The following is an 18,688-nucleotide window of genomic DNA, read 5'->3' as shown; positions in this document are numbered from 1 at the left end:
TCACTAAAAAAACTTTGGCTTGTGACACTGAGTTTAGAAAGAAGATAAACAGAACTATAGTGAGGCAGGCCATCTCAGCAGACTGTCTCTGAGAGTTGCCAAAAGCATATACTTTGGGAAAGAATAAGATAAGCAAGTGTAAGTGCTCCTCCACTGTTACACTTTAACAGCGAACGTTCCAGCAAACAGTGATTGAAAGAATTTCTAATTTTGTGTTGTTGAGCATAAACATAACACAGAAATAAAACAATTTTGAAATTGCCTGCCTACTACACAATGATTCCCAAATATTTCTGGTTGCATCCCCAGCTGCAGACCAGTAACTTCGTGCAGTCTTACACACCTATCGGCTAGAATTGCATTTCTCTAGATCATAGGATTCTCCCCTGGTGAGCCACGACTCCCAAATCCTAGAGCGCATGGTTCTGGGGCAGAACCAACCCCTTGACTGTTCCAGGACAAGACCTCCCTGCCGGGTCTGCCTCAGGGCTATGGTTCCTGGTAAAAGTGGTTCCATTAGAACTTGGCAAGGGGCCCTGGATTTGGTGAAAATTAATCAAACACAAGTTGTTTCATAAGAAATATTCAGGGCTCAGCGAACCAGGATAGCAAAGTAATACATCAATATGTTATTTCTCTACCACTTGCTGCCATCTAACGGCTAAGTGAGGGACATGAAACTTAATTATTGTATCTAAATTGATTACTTTAATTCAGTCTGAAACTACCTTTGTTTCCCAGTCTTTGAAGGTTTTTAATTGCAAATAAATTTTGTGACAGTGTATACCCTTGAAGAAATGGAGAAATAGATCTACATAAAAACTTTTCAAAATAATTTCTTTCATTAGCTTGTTATTCCTCTAAGTCTTTTGTGAAAGACTTCTGAAAGTGAACTAGAAACATACCCATTTCTTCTTCTGCAACTTACCTAAATGGCTTTGAAGGGAAAACTGAAACCAGTTATCACATACAGCTAATTTATTTCATTTCTGTAAGCTTACTTACCTTCTGCAGGAGTGAAAACTGTAAGGTTAGTCTTTGGCCCCACTCCAGCACTTGTCTCAGCACCAACATACACATCATATGTTGTAAACGGCACAAGGTTACTAAATACAAACCTAAGATCTTTTGTGCTATTATCCAGAATATGACCTGGAATGAAGAATGAAAAAAAAAAGATTCTAGCTCAAAAATAAAAATGGTACGCCCTTTCCTCATACTGAATATAGCTACTTTTCAGGATGATGAACGACAAAAAGCCAGATTTGTTTATGAAAAGGTAATTCAGCATCAACTTAATTGCAAATAATAGAGAATGCCTGAAAAAAAAACCCTAAAATACCATCTGAAGGAGGTATGGATTTTAAAAAGAGAGACTTTTTTTTGTTTATAAATTAACTTCTACTGCTTTTCCTGGGTGATCCCATTAAAACATTAGTATATAGCTCATTAAATTCTTATTTAACTATATGCAGTTAAATACCTTCTTTAACTACACGTTTGAGTTAAAAAATTTACAGTAACACCAAAACAGACAGCATACTACATGAGGATGAAAATCCCCCAGAAACCCTTATTCAGCAGAAAGAGAAAAAGAGTAACAGTAAGATACAGAATGATTTGAATATACAAGCATCCTGACTCAACTGAGAGCTCAGACTGTCATCTCTCTGAAAGAGCGAGGACAGTTGGTTTCCTCCAGTTTTAGGAATTTCTAACATTGAATTTCATTATCTACCCATTCTTAAAATGGGCAGACTTTTCCCTGAAAAGTAATCTAAGAACCATTAACAAGTCTAATAGTGAAAAGGATATGTAGCACTGCTTTCAAATATTCATTCTTCTTGATTGCTAGTGATGCTAGAATACAAGTGTAAGAAAATAATCACCAGAACAAAAAAGGAAAAAAAAAATCATCAACTCAGACTTACCAGATGGTCCATACAGCTCAACTCTATAACTAAACTTTCCTGTTACTATGGTTGGTGGGTCCCAAGTCACCAAGAAAGACTTTGCTGTAATGTTGCTCTTGGCAAAATTTTGTGGTGGGTCTTCTGGAACTTAAACAATATTAGAAAAAGCTTTGAGCATGTAATAATTTATATTAGAGTTTCCCAGAACGACATGTCAGCTGACTCATTTTAAACCTAAGCTTTAAATAAGCTGAGGGAAAGTTACACTAAAAGCACATCTCACTAAAATGACTTATTTTTATTTCATTTACTTTTTTTCCCAAGGCAATGCTGGTAAAAGATATCTATCAAGAGAGCTAGTAGTGTGCAAATAATCTTTAAGGAAAGAGGTGGCAGGGATTCTGCTAAGTCTAGTAAGGACTTCATCGTGGTATGGATTACATACAGAAGATGCTCAAATACTACAGTGATGCTCAGCAATATGCAACTCACATCAGATAAGTTTTCCTTCCATACACAGGTTCTTCTTTCATTTGGAGAATATGTCATATTGAAGGTATCTGATAGCACTAATGATACTGCTATCCAAAAATGTAAAGCTGGAAACAATTAAGCCTGCAAAAACTTTACATACTTGAGTAATCTTTTCTTTTCATGGAACTAGTCACATAAATTAAATGAAACACGTATTCAAGTGATTGCAGAATCAGATCCCTGTCCTTTTTAAAGGGTAACTTGCTGTATCAGTAAATTACAGAGATTGTTATTGAGAGGCAGAACTGAATCCAAAGACAACTAAAGGATGTGCAATTTTTTCATCTGTATAGAGTAAAAAACCCTGATGTTCAAAAATGCAGAATACCGAAGGAAGCTTACTGAAACTCCTCGATACAAAGTACTGTGAAAATCAGGATTTTGTGTGTTTTGAAGTGTCTAACCGCAGTACGATTTCATTTTGAAACTGGGGTCAGATAAGGCATAACACTAAAAAATTAATGGGTAATGGGTCAAAACTACAAAAGGATGCATCTGTAACTTCAATATACCAAAAATAATACTTTGATCATCTGTGCATGGTTTTGCCAATTACTTTTCCCCATTAAATTCAGTTATAAGCCAACATGGAGATACAGGCTGACCCTGTAAACATCATGTGCATTTAACTTGCATATTACTTTTAAAAAGAACTATGTCATTTTAAAACCCAAAGTACATCACAGAAGTTTCCTAGCATATTGACTACACTGGAGATAGCCCAGACATTTTTGGTTCGCCTGTAAAGCTGGAAAAATTCATTAGCTGGAAGAGACAGCAAAATTTATAACAATATCCAAAGCAACTAAGACATAAAAACAAGATAATTCTTTCCTATCAAGGAAGCTGTCAGAATAAGAACTCTGCCAATGAAGGAAAATAAAGATTCTGTCACTCCTGAAAAATATGCTAGATATTAGTTAGTAGTGATTATTTAATTGTTCTTAGTTACTCTAATAGCATCAGCTGCAATTGCATATTATTCTGAAGTATCATCTTACGAGTCCGAAGTTTTTTCAAGGTCTACATCTTTTCACTTTGTAGAAGTAGCCTCCCCTTGACTGTAGTCCCAGCAAGAAAAACATCTGCATGCTGGGTTTTTACAAACATACTGTAATATAATTTATATTTATAATGCTGCATTTTAAAATTCTTTAGTAGCCTTTTCTGAAAAAAACCCAAAGATACTGTCTTTGTCAGGAACACAAGAAAGCCTCAGCACAGCTCAGAAAAATCTGTTTGGAGGGAACAGAAATTTCAGCTTTTTAAAATGAAACCTCAATGAGCTATACAGTAGGGGCATCTATCTTCTTCACCTGTATGGCCAGATGCGCTACCATGACAACAAATCAGTGTCATTCTACTTTGTGAGCAGGAAATGTGGGATTTGAAATAGATGTGCTCTCTATCCTCCCACCTGCTATCACAAACTATCACAAATCCATCGATTTCTATCCCTCAAGCCTTACCTCAGACACTCCAGTAGAGTACTTGAAATGCAGTTTTTTCCATAGAAGAAACTGGCATAGTTAGTGTGACACTAGAGAGAGTCTTGGAACAATACAGACATTTGGTAAAGGGAAGTGGATATCAGTAATTAGAGACAGACTGGATGATGGTGCTTCATATTTGGGCTAGTGGGGGTTATTAAAATAATTGTAAAGCTACACTCCTAACTCATAATTATACTATATATGAACTTTAACACTTAAGCAAACCGAAGAAGAGAAAAAGAAAAATCATGAGGCAAAAACTCTATTAATTCATAATGCCTTCCCAAGAAATCACCAACCAACACTATCATCAGGTTCAGAAAAGGAACCCTGGCACGACCTACACAGACATGCAAGACCCACAGGGCAGCACTTTAGCAAGCACCTGAATGTTTATAAGGTGAAGATCTAATGTAGCTGGATCCAGAAGCTTGGGTGCACCTCAGTGCTTCCAAGAGGAAGGACTTACTGAAGCTTGGGTCATCTGGGCTTATTCTGGGTGTGTCGGTGGGTCTGGGTACATCGCGCATCCACCCACCCGACCAGTCAGCCAATTTCCCTTTTCCCAGACCATACAGTACTGTACAGGTGCCTGGTAAGCAAGGACTGAAGATCTTATTTTTCAAACAGCTGACATTTTTGTTTGTATTTAGCAGAACTAAGCCCTATTGGATAAGCTTCCTTTCCATCACTCTTCAAGATTTTCTTATTAACCAGTGCACCTATCCTAGGATGTTAACAAAAAGAAAAATAAATTGGAAAGCAGCCCTGAAGTTGTTAGAGCAGAAACTATCCTGTCTCGAGTAACTTCCTTTACTCTAGACAGAACTGAAAACTAAGGATATTTTAATTCTAGCAAAGCCATTCAAATGAACAGTGCTAGGAGAAAATTACATTTCATCTGAAAAGTGCTATGAATTCTGACGTACAAAAGTGGAACCCAGAAACATCAAACCGTGTCAGACGAAAGGCTGATGTACTAGCAAAGAGAATAACATTCAAACAGACAAGCCAGAATAACATTCTTCTAAAAACAGAAACATACCCTTCTGAGATGGCTGTCTTAACATTGCCCATTACTTAAGCCATTATAAAACTTGCTCCTGGACAATCTTGACTTCCAGTCCTAACTTCTCAGTGCATTGCAAGTAACCCAGAATCAGGTGCCCTAGCGTTTAGTTTTCTTTAGCACTGCACAACTTTCTACAACAGGTCCATAGAGACCATGCCAAAGGAGTTTTCCTTATATTGTTTATTTTTCCACAAAGGTAAGGAAGCTTTAAGTTCATTGCTATGTATACAACACACACGATACTTTTTAATACCATGCCTGACACATTTGTTTTCTCTCCATCTTTATTACTAATTCTCCTTCCATTGTGCCATTAATCCCAATTCTTCTTGAATTATCCTGAAGTTTTCATAAATTTAAGAAAAAAAATTATCTATCCTTAGCTTACTTTGATATCTTTGTCTTTCCACTAAAACTGAATTCCCTTTGTACGTTAGTAGATACATTAACAACTATGGACACTTTCAGTTGATTCTATCAGGTAAAATTAGGTAAGCATGTAAAGAAGTACAAGTGCGCAATACAGAAAAAGACAGATTCAAACTGAAGTATCTTGAAGCATAACTTTACATTGATATTTTACATGTTTTCAAATAAATCTGAGTACTCAACATATTTATTACTTATTGAAAGCAGGATATACCTGATTCTGGCGTCCGGACAATTGCACTGTCAATGTAACCTGGTTCAGTGGTAACCGCAGAGACTTCAAAGAGATAGGTGGTGTATGGTCTGAGGTTAGTTATAACAAAACTAATTGGTTCATTCCAAACAGAGCTCATTTGACTAGGTGCCACTGCACTTGGTGTAACTGTAGTCCGTGAAGGAATTGTGGATTTGCCAAAAGTAGTTGAAGGAGTGGTAGTACTCCACAAAAAGGATTCACTGTTATCCTATAAAGACAAAATATGAAATATGGTAGGCCAAATCCATATACATATATACATATATACATATATAGGTGTGTGTGTGTGTGTGCGATCTCAAATATGATTGCATGGAAGCAGCTCTCTAATCTTCATTTAATTATTCCCAGATTCCATTTTCAGCATTCAGCCATCCTTTTGACAAGTACCTTAATGAGATTCTTCTACATCATAAATATATAAAGAACATATATATATATATGAACACATATGCACACACACATATACATATATTTGTATATATGCACATATACAGCATACATAATGCTTAAGATTAGATGGGAGGTTCCTGATCCATAGTATCAGGAGAGACCTCTGAAAAACTGCTAGAAATTACAATAACTAATGCTTATGATTCAGTAGGTGGCAGTCTTTCTTTTCAATGCTGAATGAAATCAGTCTGATGTTGGGAGCCTTCATAACACCTAAGATGATCTTGCACATAAAATCTGAAACCAAAGTCCTAATAATTTGTTACCATGAAAAACTGCACTTTTCATTAAATAAAAGTACTAACACTAGCATCTTGAAAATAATAAAAGTCAGAAAACCTGACATCCTAGCAATCACAGCACTCCGCTCAGAACAAAGCTGGCTGGTAAGGACAATTTTCCTCAAGAAATTCTGAAAGGTATACATTGGTTCTAGGTCTGAATCCAATGAATAGTTAAAATTCAGAAACTTTTCAAAGAATGCTTATTTTAAGAACAACATAGTCTGCCCAAACATTTTTTTAAAAATATTGCTCTGCTACTTCTGTTTCTTTTCATGTTGATATGAAAAGTGCTTTGGTAATGTTGAAATGTCATACACAGACTAAAGCATACATTTAAAATATACAAGGTATTATCATATTATATATAAAGTATTAACATTAATATAGAAGTCAATAGCTACCTGTCAACAACAAATTCTTACCTTTTCAAGTTGAATGTTAAGAATTATCCAAATGAGACATGAAAAGCCAGAATTATTTATTTAACCATTTTCTGTTAAAAAAAACCACAGAAACTGACCTTCCTTAACATTTTTACTTTGATTAAACTGAGCTTTTCAAGAAAAAGTATTCTATTTAATCTATTCCAGACAGAAAGGCTTTTCTTTATCCTGTATAACCTGCTCGGGCCTCGGTCTGTAAAATGTTTGGGATTGTTCTGAAAAGCAAGCCTCCAAATTTTTTTCCCCCTAAAAATTCAAATATAAAACTATTTTCTGTGGCTTGAGTCTATTTCTAATTTAAAAATTTGTAACACTTACATTACATTCTGGTAACCTCCCAGACAGAAGGTCCTCTACTTTAACAGAGACATCTTTCACGATGATTCCACTTCTTGCATGTTTCACACTAATCTTGAAACTAGTTATCTTTCCATTTGGTTGCCGAGGGAGAAACCATATCAGATTTACAGCTGAATAATTTAAGGCTTCAACTGTGAGATTCACTACTTTACCTGGAGCTTGAAAACAAAACAAACAAAGCAGTGAGATATACTTTTTCTTCTCAGTTAATGTGTACTTCAGAATCAAATCTATCCTGGTGCAAAATGAGTTTCATTATCATTCAGTACTGCAGTACCTGAGGAATCTACTACATTTTAAGGGTTTCTGCTCTCCTATTTCCTGTAATCTTAGCTTTTAAAGAATCATTTGAGTTAGACCAATTAACGGCCTGTGTTTGTATTTTTTCTTCTTCCCTCTCCAACTCTGCTATCCACTCTACTATCAACTATTTCACTCCGTTTTAAGTACCAAAAAAACTTGCACTTTTTTATTTGTAATACCCCCATTTCTAACTTCCAAATGCTGAAACAAAGAAATGCCAACCATTCACAAATACATGCAAAGTAAGTGATATGCAACCAGCTCTCTCTTAATCTAGTTTAAGTGAGAAATATGGTTATATTCAGTCTTATACATAACACAGTAATTGGTTTGGTCACCTTAAAAATTCTTCCTAGAAATATATTATCTACTGTCAGAAGCAGCAAACAAGTTTACTACAGTTGAAAGAGATTAAAGCATAAATGTTTGCCCATTTTTTGTTTAAGAGTATATGACAGCATTGGGTGTTCTATTTGACTTTACCTATGTCACCCTTTCAATTGGATGCATTTTTTTGATAGCTTTTAAAAGTTCAATTAAATTTCAATATTCACTGTAACTGTAGAAACGCTGTTCTTTGTATCAGTGACAGTTTTCAGGAATTTGTGTCAGAGCATCAGTATCAATCACAGTACAAAGGAACGGGATAAAGCATCTAAATGAGACTTTAAATGCTTGTGTAATGTAAACATAAAGAAGTTAATGTGACTATCAGAACTTTCCTGCCTAAGAATTAGAGCACTGTAGCTCTCTCTCAGTCCTGTCTGTATGGCGTGTGCAGTAGCACTGACAGCTAGCCTTGGTACTACAGAGAAAAGGAGTATATTGCCTTAAAAATATACAAGTATATATATGTTCACAGTTACAGAAGATCTTCCCTAGCTAAATTGAAACAGATCTTCCAAGCCTCATGTTTAGCTCTTGCCCTAGGCCCTGCTGAATTAGGGCCTTATTTATAGAGTTCCTTTGCAGATCTTGCTTTCCCTCCCCCCCGCCCCCAGACTACAGCTCCTACTATGATTATCATCAATTCATTGAGAACTTGCTATAGCAAAGTCCTTTGTATTTAAATAATCATCTCTTTTGGTTAACTTTGCTATTCTGAACTGTACCTATTCATTTTGACCAAGACGTTGGGGTTTCTTTAAACATCAGAGCTAGGGTTAAGGAGAAAGATAAGGAGAAAGTAAAAGTATAAATGTAGTGTCGGTGACAAACAGCTCTCACCTCGCATTTGAACAGACACCCCAATTACATTTATGATAAGGGTTTCTACCTTTAATAAATGTGTAAGCAGAGATGCATCAAAAAACAAAGAGCTAATGTTCTCTTATGAAAAAATGCTGCAGTGCTGTCCTGTCAAACTTGAGTAAAACAAACCCACTGAAATATTATTCTCCACCAGCAATAACTTACAAAGCATAGTGAAGAATAATGCTCAGCTCTATGTGGCAAATTTACTATCCTTTCTCATACTTGGTTTCATAAGCCATGGAGTTATCTCAGAAGAGCTGTAGTTCTAAGCACACAGATCTCATGCAGAGTGATAATTTCCTGCCATTAACTGAGGCTTGGCACTCTGTAGTTTGCACTGCTACAGAAACCAAACAGAAGCCCCAGACATGGAGGGACGTTCACCTCTGCAGCACCATGAATTCCATATTCCACTGAGATCCACTAACCCCTCAAATTGGCCTGTTGCCAGTCCTTTGGCCAAGCTGAATTGCTCCTGCAGTGCTTGCAAGAGCAAGACTACAAACTGTAAATTAATAAAGAATATGGAAATTTAGACTAGAATTAGTTTTTATAAAAAAATTGCAAAACCTTCAAGTCAAATTTTCATTTCCACCATGCATTATAATTTTGACTTTTTAGTTTCCAAATTAAGAAGTAAAAGCTTAATAAAATATATTCTGTGTTGGACTTCTTAGGACAGGTAGTTGACTCCAGCACTAAACTCAAAAAATGGGGTATGACACCAGGAGGCACTGCAAGTGCTGATCCCACAACAAAGTCTGTCTCCCAGTACTGCTGTAAGCCACAGCTGATGGCGCTACTTAACGGGTAGCTCTGCTCTCCTCCGACCTTGCTTTCTGGAAGCATCCCACCTTGAACGCGCCATAGGAGAACCCAAACAGAAACAGAATTTACATATAAGAAACCCCCATATGTGAACACTCTAAATGCTGTAATAAGCATCTAGGATGAAAATGCACTTTTTCCATTGAGTGAGAGAGTAAGGAAAGAATAAGGATTTTCTTCTAAATACATAAGAATTTGTTCAAGTATAAAAGAAAAAATATTGGGGATACTTTATCTGAATAAATTAAAGCAGCTTTAATTAAAATAATTAGCAGCTTTATTAAAATTACCACTTTCTGCAGTCTGAAAAAGAAAGGGATCACTAAATACTCCAACACCAGCACTGTTCTCAGCAGCAACCTACAGCAAAAAAAAAGTTACATTAGAGAACCCATAGGACACATAGTGCCAGGGACTATGCATATCTTAAGGATACACAAAGATTTATCTTGTAGAGCTTTTAAACTATAAATATACAAATGAACATGCTTTTTCTAGCTGTATTGTTTAATTTACACTCAACATTTAAAAGTAAAAAATAAAATGGAAAAATTGTCAGTGTAATCCAGTCAAGAAAAAGGCTATGTGCACATATTCACCCTTCAAAAATGCTGTGTTCCTGTGTTATGCTAAAGTCAACAGCAAGAATAACATGAGTAACACTCCTTTTCCTTACAATTCACTCACTTTTACTAGCTAAGAATAAAACTGCTACTCCATTCCCATTTTACTCCCCTTGTAACTTAACAGACAAGAAAGGGAAGTAGGTTCTCTTTTATATCCTGAACTGCTGAAGTACACAAAGAGCAGGTCAACCTCCCTCAGAGGAGAAATCCTAGGAAAGCATGTCTTTGGAATGGGGGAAAAGTCAACAGGTCAGGGAACCATGGAAGCAGTGTAGGGTGGATGTGCCTCAGTGTTTATGATCATAGCCCAGTCTCACACCTGGAAGGGCAGTAAACTGAGGCTGTGGCAGAATATGTGGAGATAAACACAGCAACAGGCGCAATTTGCTCTGCTATACAGGACTTTCTGACAATTTGACCAATGACGGACCATGGTATGCAACAGTCAATCCTACTTAGAAGGAAAGAGGAATAAGATTTCCCTATTTATTTTGAAAAGAATTGATAGAGGCAACAAAAGGTAATAGATGCTAAAAATTCCAACAATGATCGCAAGAAGTGTGTGAAAGGAAAAGCAAAAGCAAAAAGCTTGCTAGGAAGGCTAAAGCTGTGGCAGAGTCACCCCTCTCCCCATTGGCAGGGAGCAAAAGTGTGGTAGCTGTGCTGAAGGGACTGACAGTGCAAACTGTGGGGAAGGCAGGAGAGAAGGGGCAGAACTGCAAAATGACGCATGGGTCACAGTAGAAGTGACAGGCACACACAAGGGATAAGAATGGGAAAGAGCGGAAGCAGAGAGCAGAACAGAAAGGAAGAACATTCTAATCACTTGCCAGGACTACTTTGTACGCCTTTCAGAAAATGCTAAAAATATTTAAATAAAAGCACTAAGCAAAGGCAAACAAAGTACGAAGAAGAAATATGAGGCAACAGGGGAAGACTCAATCCAGGATGCAAAGGGATGCAGATGCCTATAAACACTTTGCAGTGTATTCTGCTTGATGGGAAAACAATCTGTATCACTGAGCAGCTCCTTCCTTTACCATACACACACACAACTCCATGCACGCACACCCCAGGTGACTTCAGCCAACCCTACCTGTTTCTGTATCACAGAAAGAATCACTTGAACTGTCCTTATGCATTGATGAATTCTACATTAATTGTAATAGCCAACAAAATTACCTGGAGATCTTTGGGGGTTGACAGGCAATCAAAAATACTGACAATATCAGAATATTACTATATAAATCTAAACAGATTTCCTCACCTGGAATACAGTTATAATCTTTTGTTATCTCATTTCAAAGTAGGCATTGTAGAAAGGGTGCAGAAAGGAAAAGGAAACTTAAGAGGAGCATGGAAAGTTTCCCATTTGAGATGTGCAGTTTCAATAGAACTCAAGGTTACTATGACAGAAATATACAAAAGTTTGCATGGTAAAAAAATAACGATGCACACCAATTATCTTTACAGAGAAATCAAAATGAATGCTTACTCAGTGTACTATTAGCTTCTAGAGTTCACTGACACAAAGTGGTATTATAGAAAAGAGCTTGGAAACATTTAAAAAGGACCAGGTTACGATGTAAATAATAAAAGATCCTCCAAAGTTCAAGTAGCTGATACTCACATTTGGAAGGAATATTAATTCTTATGCTTTGAAAGATAATGATACCACTAATTATTTGAGGTTTAGAAAAATATCTTGACCGCATGTTTTTACAAAATTATCAATGATCAACTGTCCGATATTATCCATAACCCTCTCTCTGCCATTTAACAAATCATCACTTTAACTGCTATTTCTTTAAAAGTGTTTTTTCATCACATGTAAAGAAACAAATTTAAGACTGGGCTGTTATGAACAGACTGGAAACCTACACTGAAAGCTTATATAAGGTTGACTATGTTAAACTATTGTCACAGTATTTACTAAGAGGAATTTAACAAGAAGATCAAACCTGGTACCCTAAAAAAAAAAAAAAAAAAGAAAAAGGAATTTTCACCTATGCAAAAATCAAGATCCTACTTTTAAATGACATAATAGACTCCAAAACCTAATCAAAGAACCACATTAAATTGCTGAAGAGATGGAGAACATGTAATGTTACTTTTTGGTCACATCTGTGAAGTAGGGAAAGTACTTCAGTGGTTATTATAAAATACCTGAGTGGTTATTGAATCTGTGAGGTTGCTAGTGGGTCAGCCAGCCAGGTAGCCCACCAAAACAGCATATAATATAACAACTCTCATCTAGCCAACAGACACTTATTCACCCATGAGAAAAATCATGCTGCCTCTACTAGACAGATGTTGTTGGGTCACAAGTCATTTTAATGAGTCAAACTCTGCTCTTAGATTAATGTTTCAAACACCAGTGACGACAAGGAAAGCTTCCCATGTATACCGACATACCAACAAACTATTGCTAAATAAAACAAATGATTAAAGATGTCCTGGAATTTTCCCAGGGAAGAATCATATAGGGAAAGAGAATGGAGTCTGCGAAAACTTAAATAATGAATCCCACATAAGTGTTACTGAGGTACTCAGAATTGTAAATTGAACTCTCCTTAATTACACAATTTCTCTGAGCAGATTAATCTGCTTAGGGTCTAAGTGATTATATTTTTCTCGGTTAGAAGCATGGTCATCACTACTAGATTCACAGTGAGCAACTTACCCACGGTGGTAGGCATAACTGGATGTTTACCTTATGCATTCACACCAACTCTACTAAGAATCGCTGCACAGCCTTATTCCTAGTCTGGTAAATTCCAATATTTTTAGATACTTTTGGGTTGTAAGAACTTTTGTTATATGGAAGCAGGCAAATCAAACATATTCCATTTCATACTTGACGATGAAAAAAAGCATCTCTCCAAGGCTCTTATGAAAAATAAGTGGAGAAAAGAACTGCACTGCAACTATTGCCAAGAGGATAATAGTTTATTTCTGTCCATGTGAAGTCATTCATTGTTGAAGAGTTCAGACATGGATCAGGAGTGCCTAATCTTAGTGCAAACACATTGCATATACAGAACATACGAAAATAAAGGTACTGATTATGACAGTGGATATTCAGGCAGTAAATATCTACGGAAAGGAAACAGAAAAGTATGGGTTTTTTATTTCAGGAGATGACACTAGGTAAAAAACTCAGGTTAAGGAAATCAGGCCAAGGCATTTACAGGCTAAATCTAAACAGACATTTAGGAAAGCAAACTCCTTCTTAAACTAATTAAGTTTAAAATCAAAGTAGGAATTAAGCATCTACATGCTTTTTTGGATTTGGCTGCAGGTGATTTAGAAATCAAAGTGTAATATCCAAAGTGTATCAGCAGTTTCAAAGATTAAACCTCAGTGAAGAGGGATTTAGATATTTTTGAAAATTCTACCCTTTGCCCTTTACTCTCTACCACATAATGCCATATGTCAGCAAGAGTATTAACAGAAGAGATTGTTTTAGTGCATTTTTGGCTGGAAATGATTTAAAATACACTTAAAAACTACTACAGTAAATAAATACCTGGATAATGTATTTTGTTATACAACAACAGTAATTAGCAAGGTGCTTCACAAATATTTTATGCACCTACTATAATCTCACACAGTATACAATAAATCAGAATTCAAAATACCAAAAGACATTCATAAAGCTTTTACCGTAATTTCATAAGCTGTTCCAGGGTTAAGACTGGTAAGAAGAACTTCCAAACTATCTGGCTTTGTTGTAACTTGTGTATAAGCTGTTTGCATCCATGGGCAGACCTCTTTGTATTTAACAATGTAGGACAGAATCCTCCCATTCGGATGCAATGGTGTATTCCACGACAGCAGAATGCCGGCAGAGCCCACTCTTTCACCCGCAAGGAACAAAGGGGGCCCAGGATCTAAAGAAAAAAAAAAAAATATATATATATATATATAGAGAGAGAGAGAGAGAGAGAAAAAAGTCTTTGTTAAATTGCCAGATAGCAATGGAGACATCTTCACAGCTATTATAAAGATATTAAATCATCTGTCAGCATAAAACAGTAAAACTACTGAAGACTAATGTACTGTTAAATAAGAAGCTTTTTTTTTCTGGCTAGAATACTGTTACAAAACAATTAATTTATTTTTGGAGCACCAGGAACATGTTTTTTGAAGAATGTAAAGTATGTAATGCTCAACATCTTCATGGACAAAATAGAGTTTAATGCCAATTTAATATCTGAGATATTATAGCATGCTTAATTTCAGGTCCTTTCACTAAAACCATTCAAAACCATATTGCACTATTTTCCAAATTGCATCTGATATGGCTACATTTATCTGAAAATTCTCAAATGCCTACAGCTACATGTATAAACTGGGGTATGCATTTTACACATGATACAACAGCAGATTTTTTAAAAGCTTATAAATTCTTTACCATTACGTATTTTTTTTAAATAGCCAAGCTAAAGGATTAATGCAACTACTAGTCACATCCAGGGTTGCTTCTTAAAAACATCTATCAGAGAATCTCCCATATTCTTGTAGAACACTCAGATTCAGCATATGTTTTTTTACAGCTAAAGATGATGAAAAATTATGGTAACTGTTAAAAGTTGTAACTGATTATCATTTTTCAGGCACTGCTGTGCATATAGTAAACACAACAAAGCATAGGTAACAAAAATCAATAAAATTTAAGCAGTTATTATTAACTCACTGGTCACATTTGTTGTCACTGTTCTACTGGCAGGTGAACTGTATATTGAAGAAGACACTGCAGAAACTGTCACATTGTAGGTCATTCCAGGAGCAGTATTAGAAAAATCAGCCTAAAATATGACATTGATTTAATTAAATCTTTTACCGGGAATCATGAACATAAGAAAAAAAAAAGAAAAGTTTAGCCCTGTGTTACTGAAGATGATGTTTTAATATGCTTTTAGAAACAGAACAGACATTAGAACAGTAAAGACAGTAGTTTACATTCATTAGCTACAGGATAGCATTTTGCTGTCTTATTTAACTACCCACCATAAGACTTGTATAACATTCAATATTAAAGAACAACAAAATTAACTATTAATTTTATCACAGAATCGCCTGTCTATCAGTTTATCTATAAAGGGTTTTCTATATCATCATCACTATATTATCCAAGTACATACGAAGCATTATAAAATCCCTTTTGGAAAGAATAAATACAATAACAGTCTGAAAAACTTCCAAGTTTCTGATGGTTAAGCTAGCCTATCTTAAATAAACATAATTAAAAAGTTTTTAGCAAGCATTTATATAAAATACCTGTATCTTTGCAGTTCCAATAAAAAACAAAAACAAAACAACCAGAACAGCCATTATTATGAATATTATTATATTTTCCAGACAGTAGAATCAAAAAGTGCTCCTATTTCTTTTTGATGGCTTAGTAGCAAAGTGTTGCCTGCATGAATGATTTAAGGCCAGATCCTCCTGGCAAGTACACAATTAATGAGCCTGTATTACTCAATAGCTCTGCCCTTCCTTTGTTAAACTATTCATGAACCCTTGGATGACTGGCTGTATCTTTAGAGCAGACTTAAAAAAATAAATTCAATAACTGTTAACAACAGGTAACAAACTCTAGATGCTGAAATTTGCTTTCACAAAGTTCTCATTAATACTTTCATATTCATATCTGTGTTAAATAGTTAAGGAAGCAAGCCTGGATTAGCAAAGGATTCCTCATCAGCACAGTGCATAAGCATAAGCTGGCCATCCAAGCACTGTAATAAAAGCACATACTTGATACTCCCTAGCTCCAAGATCTAGGATAACAACAGAACCATGATCAGGAATAAGATCCACATGAAATCTGTCTACATGTCCATAGGGTACTCTCCAGTACAATGAAAAAGAATGTGATGAAACATTGAAGAATTTAAGCCCTTCTGGCTTTGCGGGTTCTGAAAGAGAATTGTGGAATAAAAAACATTAACCTTAATGTACCCATTATAAACATATCACTAATTAGAACTGAATATAAAGGCATCCAAGAACAATTTACTTACTACATGAAGGATAACTGCTAAATAGCCTGGATAGAACAGGGTGTTATACTCCAGTTGCTATAGTGCCTCCGAGACTTGACTGATAATCTCCAAACTATGCCACGTAGATATCCCAACTTGTAGAAAGCAAGCTCAGGTATCTCTGTCCAGTGTTGGGTTAACAAAGAATCTCTGCACAGTCTTGGTATTTCTGCTGGACTCAACATTAAAGCTGGCACTATTGCTGGAATAACTAGTGCTATTGTTGAAATTCAACATACAGCTTGTGTTTGTTCTGTTGCTTGCCACAGGGCTATTCTCTTTTATACTTTTCATATATTCTCAATCTCAATAGTTCCAGGAAGTCTAGTGAGTTATGTTCCCAAAATTTGGATGTTTTACTCCAAAATAAGCAAAATATGTTTCTCCTCAGCACTCCACCAAGCCTAGTATCCAACTGCTCCTGTCACATCATCTCATTCTCTTCTTTTTTCTGCCCTTAAATGGATCTTTAAATCTGTAATCACCCTCTTCAAGGCCTAATAATGAACCAGATTTAAGCCTCTTCAACAGATCATTAAAAATTATCTTAAAAAAATCTAAATATCTAAATAATGATAATAGAATTAGCATTAAAAATAACCTACAATTATACAATTTATCCACCTGCACAATTCATAGCCATGCATCTCTCTCTCCCTTCTATTTTGTAGCTAGCAGCTGTCCCTATGTATAACTCCCAGAGCATGCCCATTCAGTGATGCTATTATTTGTCACATTTCAAACTCACCACTACCCTTGCAGTGTCTTCTGACTCCTTTAGTAACATGCTTCTTTGGAAGTCTTGATTCAAGTTATTCCTGTTTTCTAAATCTTCTAGCACTGTTCAAATCCTAATATCATTCTGCTCAGCCTGAATCTCATGCCACTTCTATTCTGAAAGAGCTCCACTCATTTCTTATCTACTGCAAATCTGCTTAGAATATAATATATATCCTTCATGTTCTCTTCTTTCTGATTGTCCAAAGTTGCAGAATTTTCCCACCGATTCCTCCAGCTCTGCCATAACATATTGCAGTATATATATTCATATATTCAAATATTACTTTCATATTTTATATTCTATCTGCATTTATCTGATATATGATTTTAACTTTTTGTTTTATTTTAATACCGAACACAACAAAAAAATTAGTAATATATGCGGAGGCACAAAAATGCAACTGAGAGCATAATTTCTTCCTTCTGTTACACTTACATAAATTTAATGTTCTACTATTATCATTAGTATTATTATTTCTCCAGCACTCATCTCATCTTCCTCTAATGTTGGATTTTATGTATGTACAAGTCTTTTACACATACCCGTGATTAATCTGAGTGTACAGTTATCACAATACTTGAAGTCATCTCTTTACCTCAGTTGAATTACTTCTGACTCAGCAGTTAAAGTGAGCATAGAAATGCCTTCATGGAAAAAGATTTCTGAATACTTCAAAACAAAATTTAGCCCCATGGAGCTAATGCTCTTCCTGCTATTATCCCATGACAGAGAATTACCCTTTCCACTGACGCTGAACAAAAGCCTCAGTTCTATCTATTTTGCAGGATTTAACCACAACATCCAAAAGAATCTGCTTCACCTGGGCCTCAATGCACCTGTTCTTCTACAATCTTCTTCTCTGTTACATGCACATGCACACACACCTCTTACCAGCAGTGGCTGTTTTTTTCCAGTATATTTCTGTAAAGAGTAGTCAGAACACTTTCTTGCAAATTTCATCCACTGGAATAGCACTCAACTTTTGCAATATACATTCTGAGAGAGTTTATTAAGAATTAGTTACGGTTGAGCAGATATATCAGTGAGTAGGGATTGCAAAATACAACTAGGATGTGCTAATTTTTCCAAAACTAAGCATTATAAACCAGCAGGCTCCACATCCCAATGTTATCTTAAGATGTTTAAGTAAAAGCATGCATTATTAGGTCACCCAAAACAGAATTAACTCTTCCCTGCATTAGGAAAAATAATTAATTGCAACTAAAGTGTTATAGCATTGTGGTCATAGATTAAACTTTTAAAGGCATGCGAGATATTTTATTCATAGTTTTGCAGGCATTATCTCACAGCAAATTTAAGGATTTTCAACCCCGTGTCTCCGTATTTTAAAGGCTCTCTTTGATGTCCTGCTTCATTCCCCTCGTAGTATTGTCCCTGTGCTCAGGAAATAACAATGGAGAAGCCACTGAAAGTTTGTCAAGGACTGATGCCTAAAGGCAGACATACAACTGCATGTCAGTCAGTGACAATTTCCCACACTTCTCAGGTCTCTCTCATATCATGTCATTGTGACAGATAAATGTATAAAAAGTAGTGTAAGAAAGCAGTAATTGGTTGAGGTAGTTCTGGTGTCACCATCTTTCTGTTC

General features: G+C 35.7%; 1 protein-coding gene across 1 annotated transcript in view; it reads right to left on the bottom strand.

The window, feature by feature from the left end:
- PTPRQ (protein tyrosine phosphatase, receptor type Q) overlaps positions 1–15,585 on the bottom strand; it is a 109,996-nt gene extending 94,411 nt beyond the window's left edge. Inside the window, exons 1-8 of the mRNA XM_026060176.1 lie at positions 15,532–15,585; positions 14,948–15,059; positions 13,915–14,141; positions 9,913–9,982; positions 7,196–7,395; positions 5,656–5,905; positions 1,932–2,060; positions 1,006–1,152 (exon numbers count right to left, since the gene is read on the bottom strand). Of these exons, the coding sequence (XP_025915961.1) occupies positions 1,006–1,152; positions 1,932–2,060; positions 5,656–5,905; positions 7,196–7,395; positions 9,913–9,982; positions 13,915–14,141; positions 14,948–15,059; positions 15,532–15,585 (1,189 nt within the window). The remainder of the gene's footprint in view (positions 1–1,005; positions 1,153–1,931; positions 2,061–5,655; positions 5,906–7,195; positions 7,396–9,912; positions 9,983–13,914; positions 14,142–14,947; positions 15,060–15,531) is intronic.
- Positions 15,586–18,688: the final 3,103 nt, after the last annotated feature.

This window comes from Apteryx rowi, unplaced genomic scaffold (assembly GCF_003343035.1).
Source record: "Apteryx rowi isolate R43461 unplaced genomic scaffold, aptRow1 scaffold_166, whole genome shotgun sequence".
Lineage (NCBI taxonomy): Eukaryota > Metazoa > Chordata > Aves > Apterygiformes > Apterygidae > Apteryx > Apteryx rowi.
Note: the sequence above shows the minus strand (reverse complement) of the source record. Positions and strands in the feature narration are given on the sequence as shown.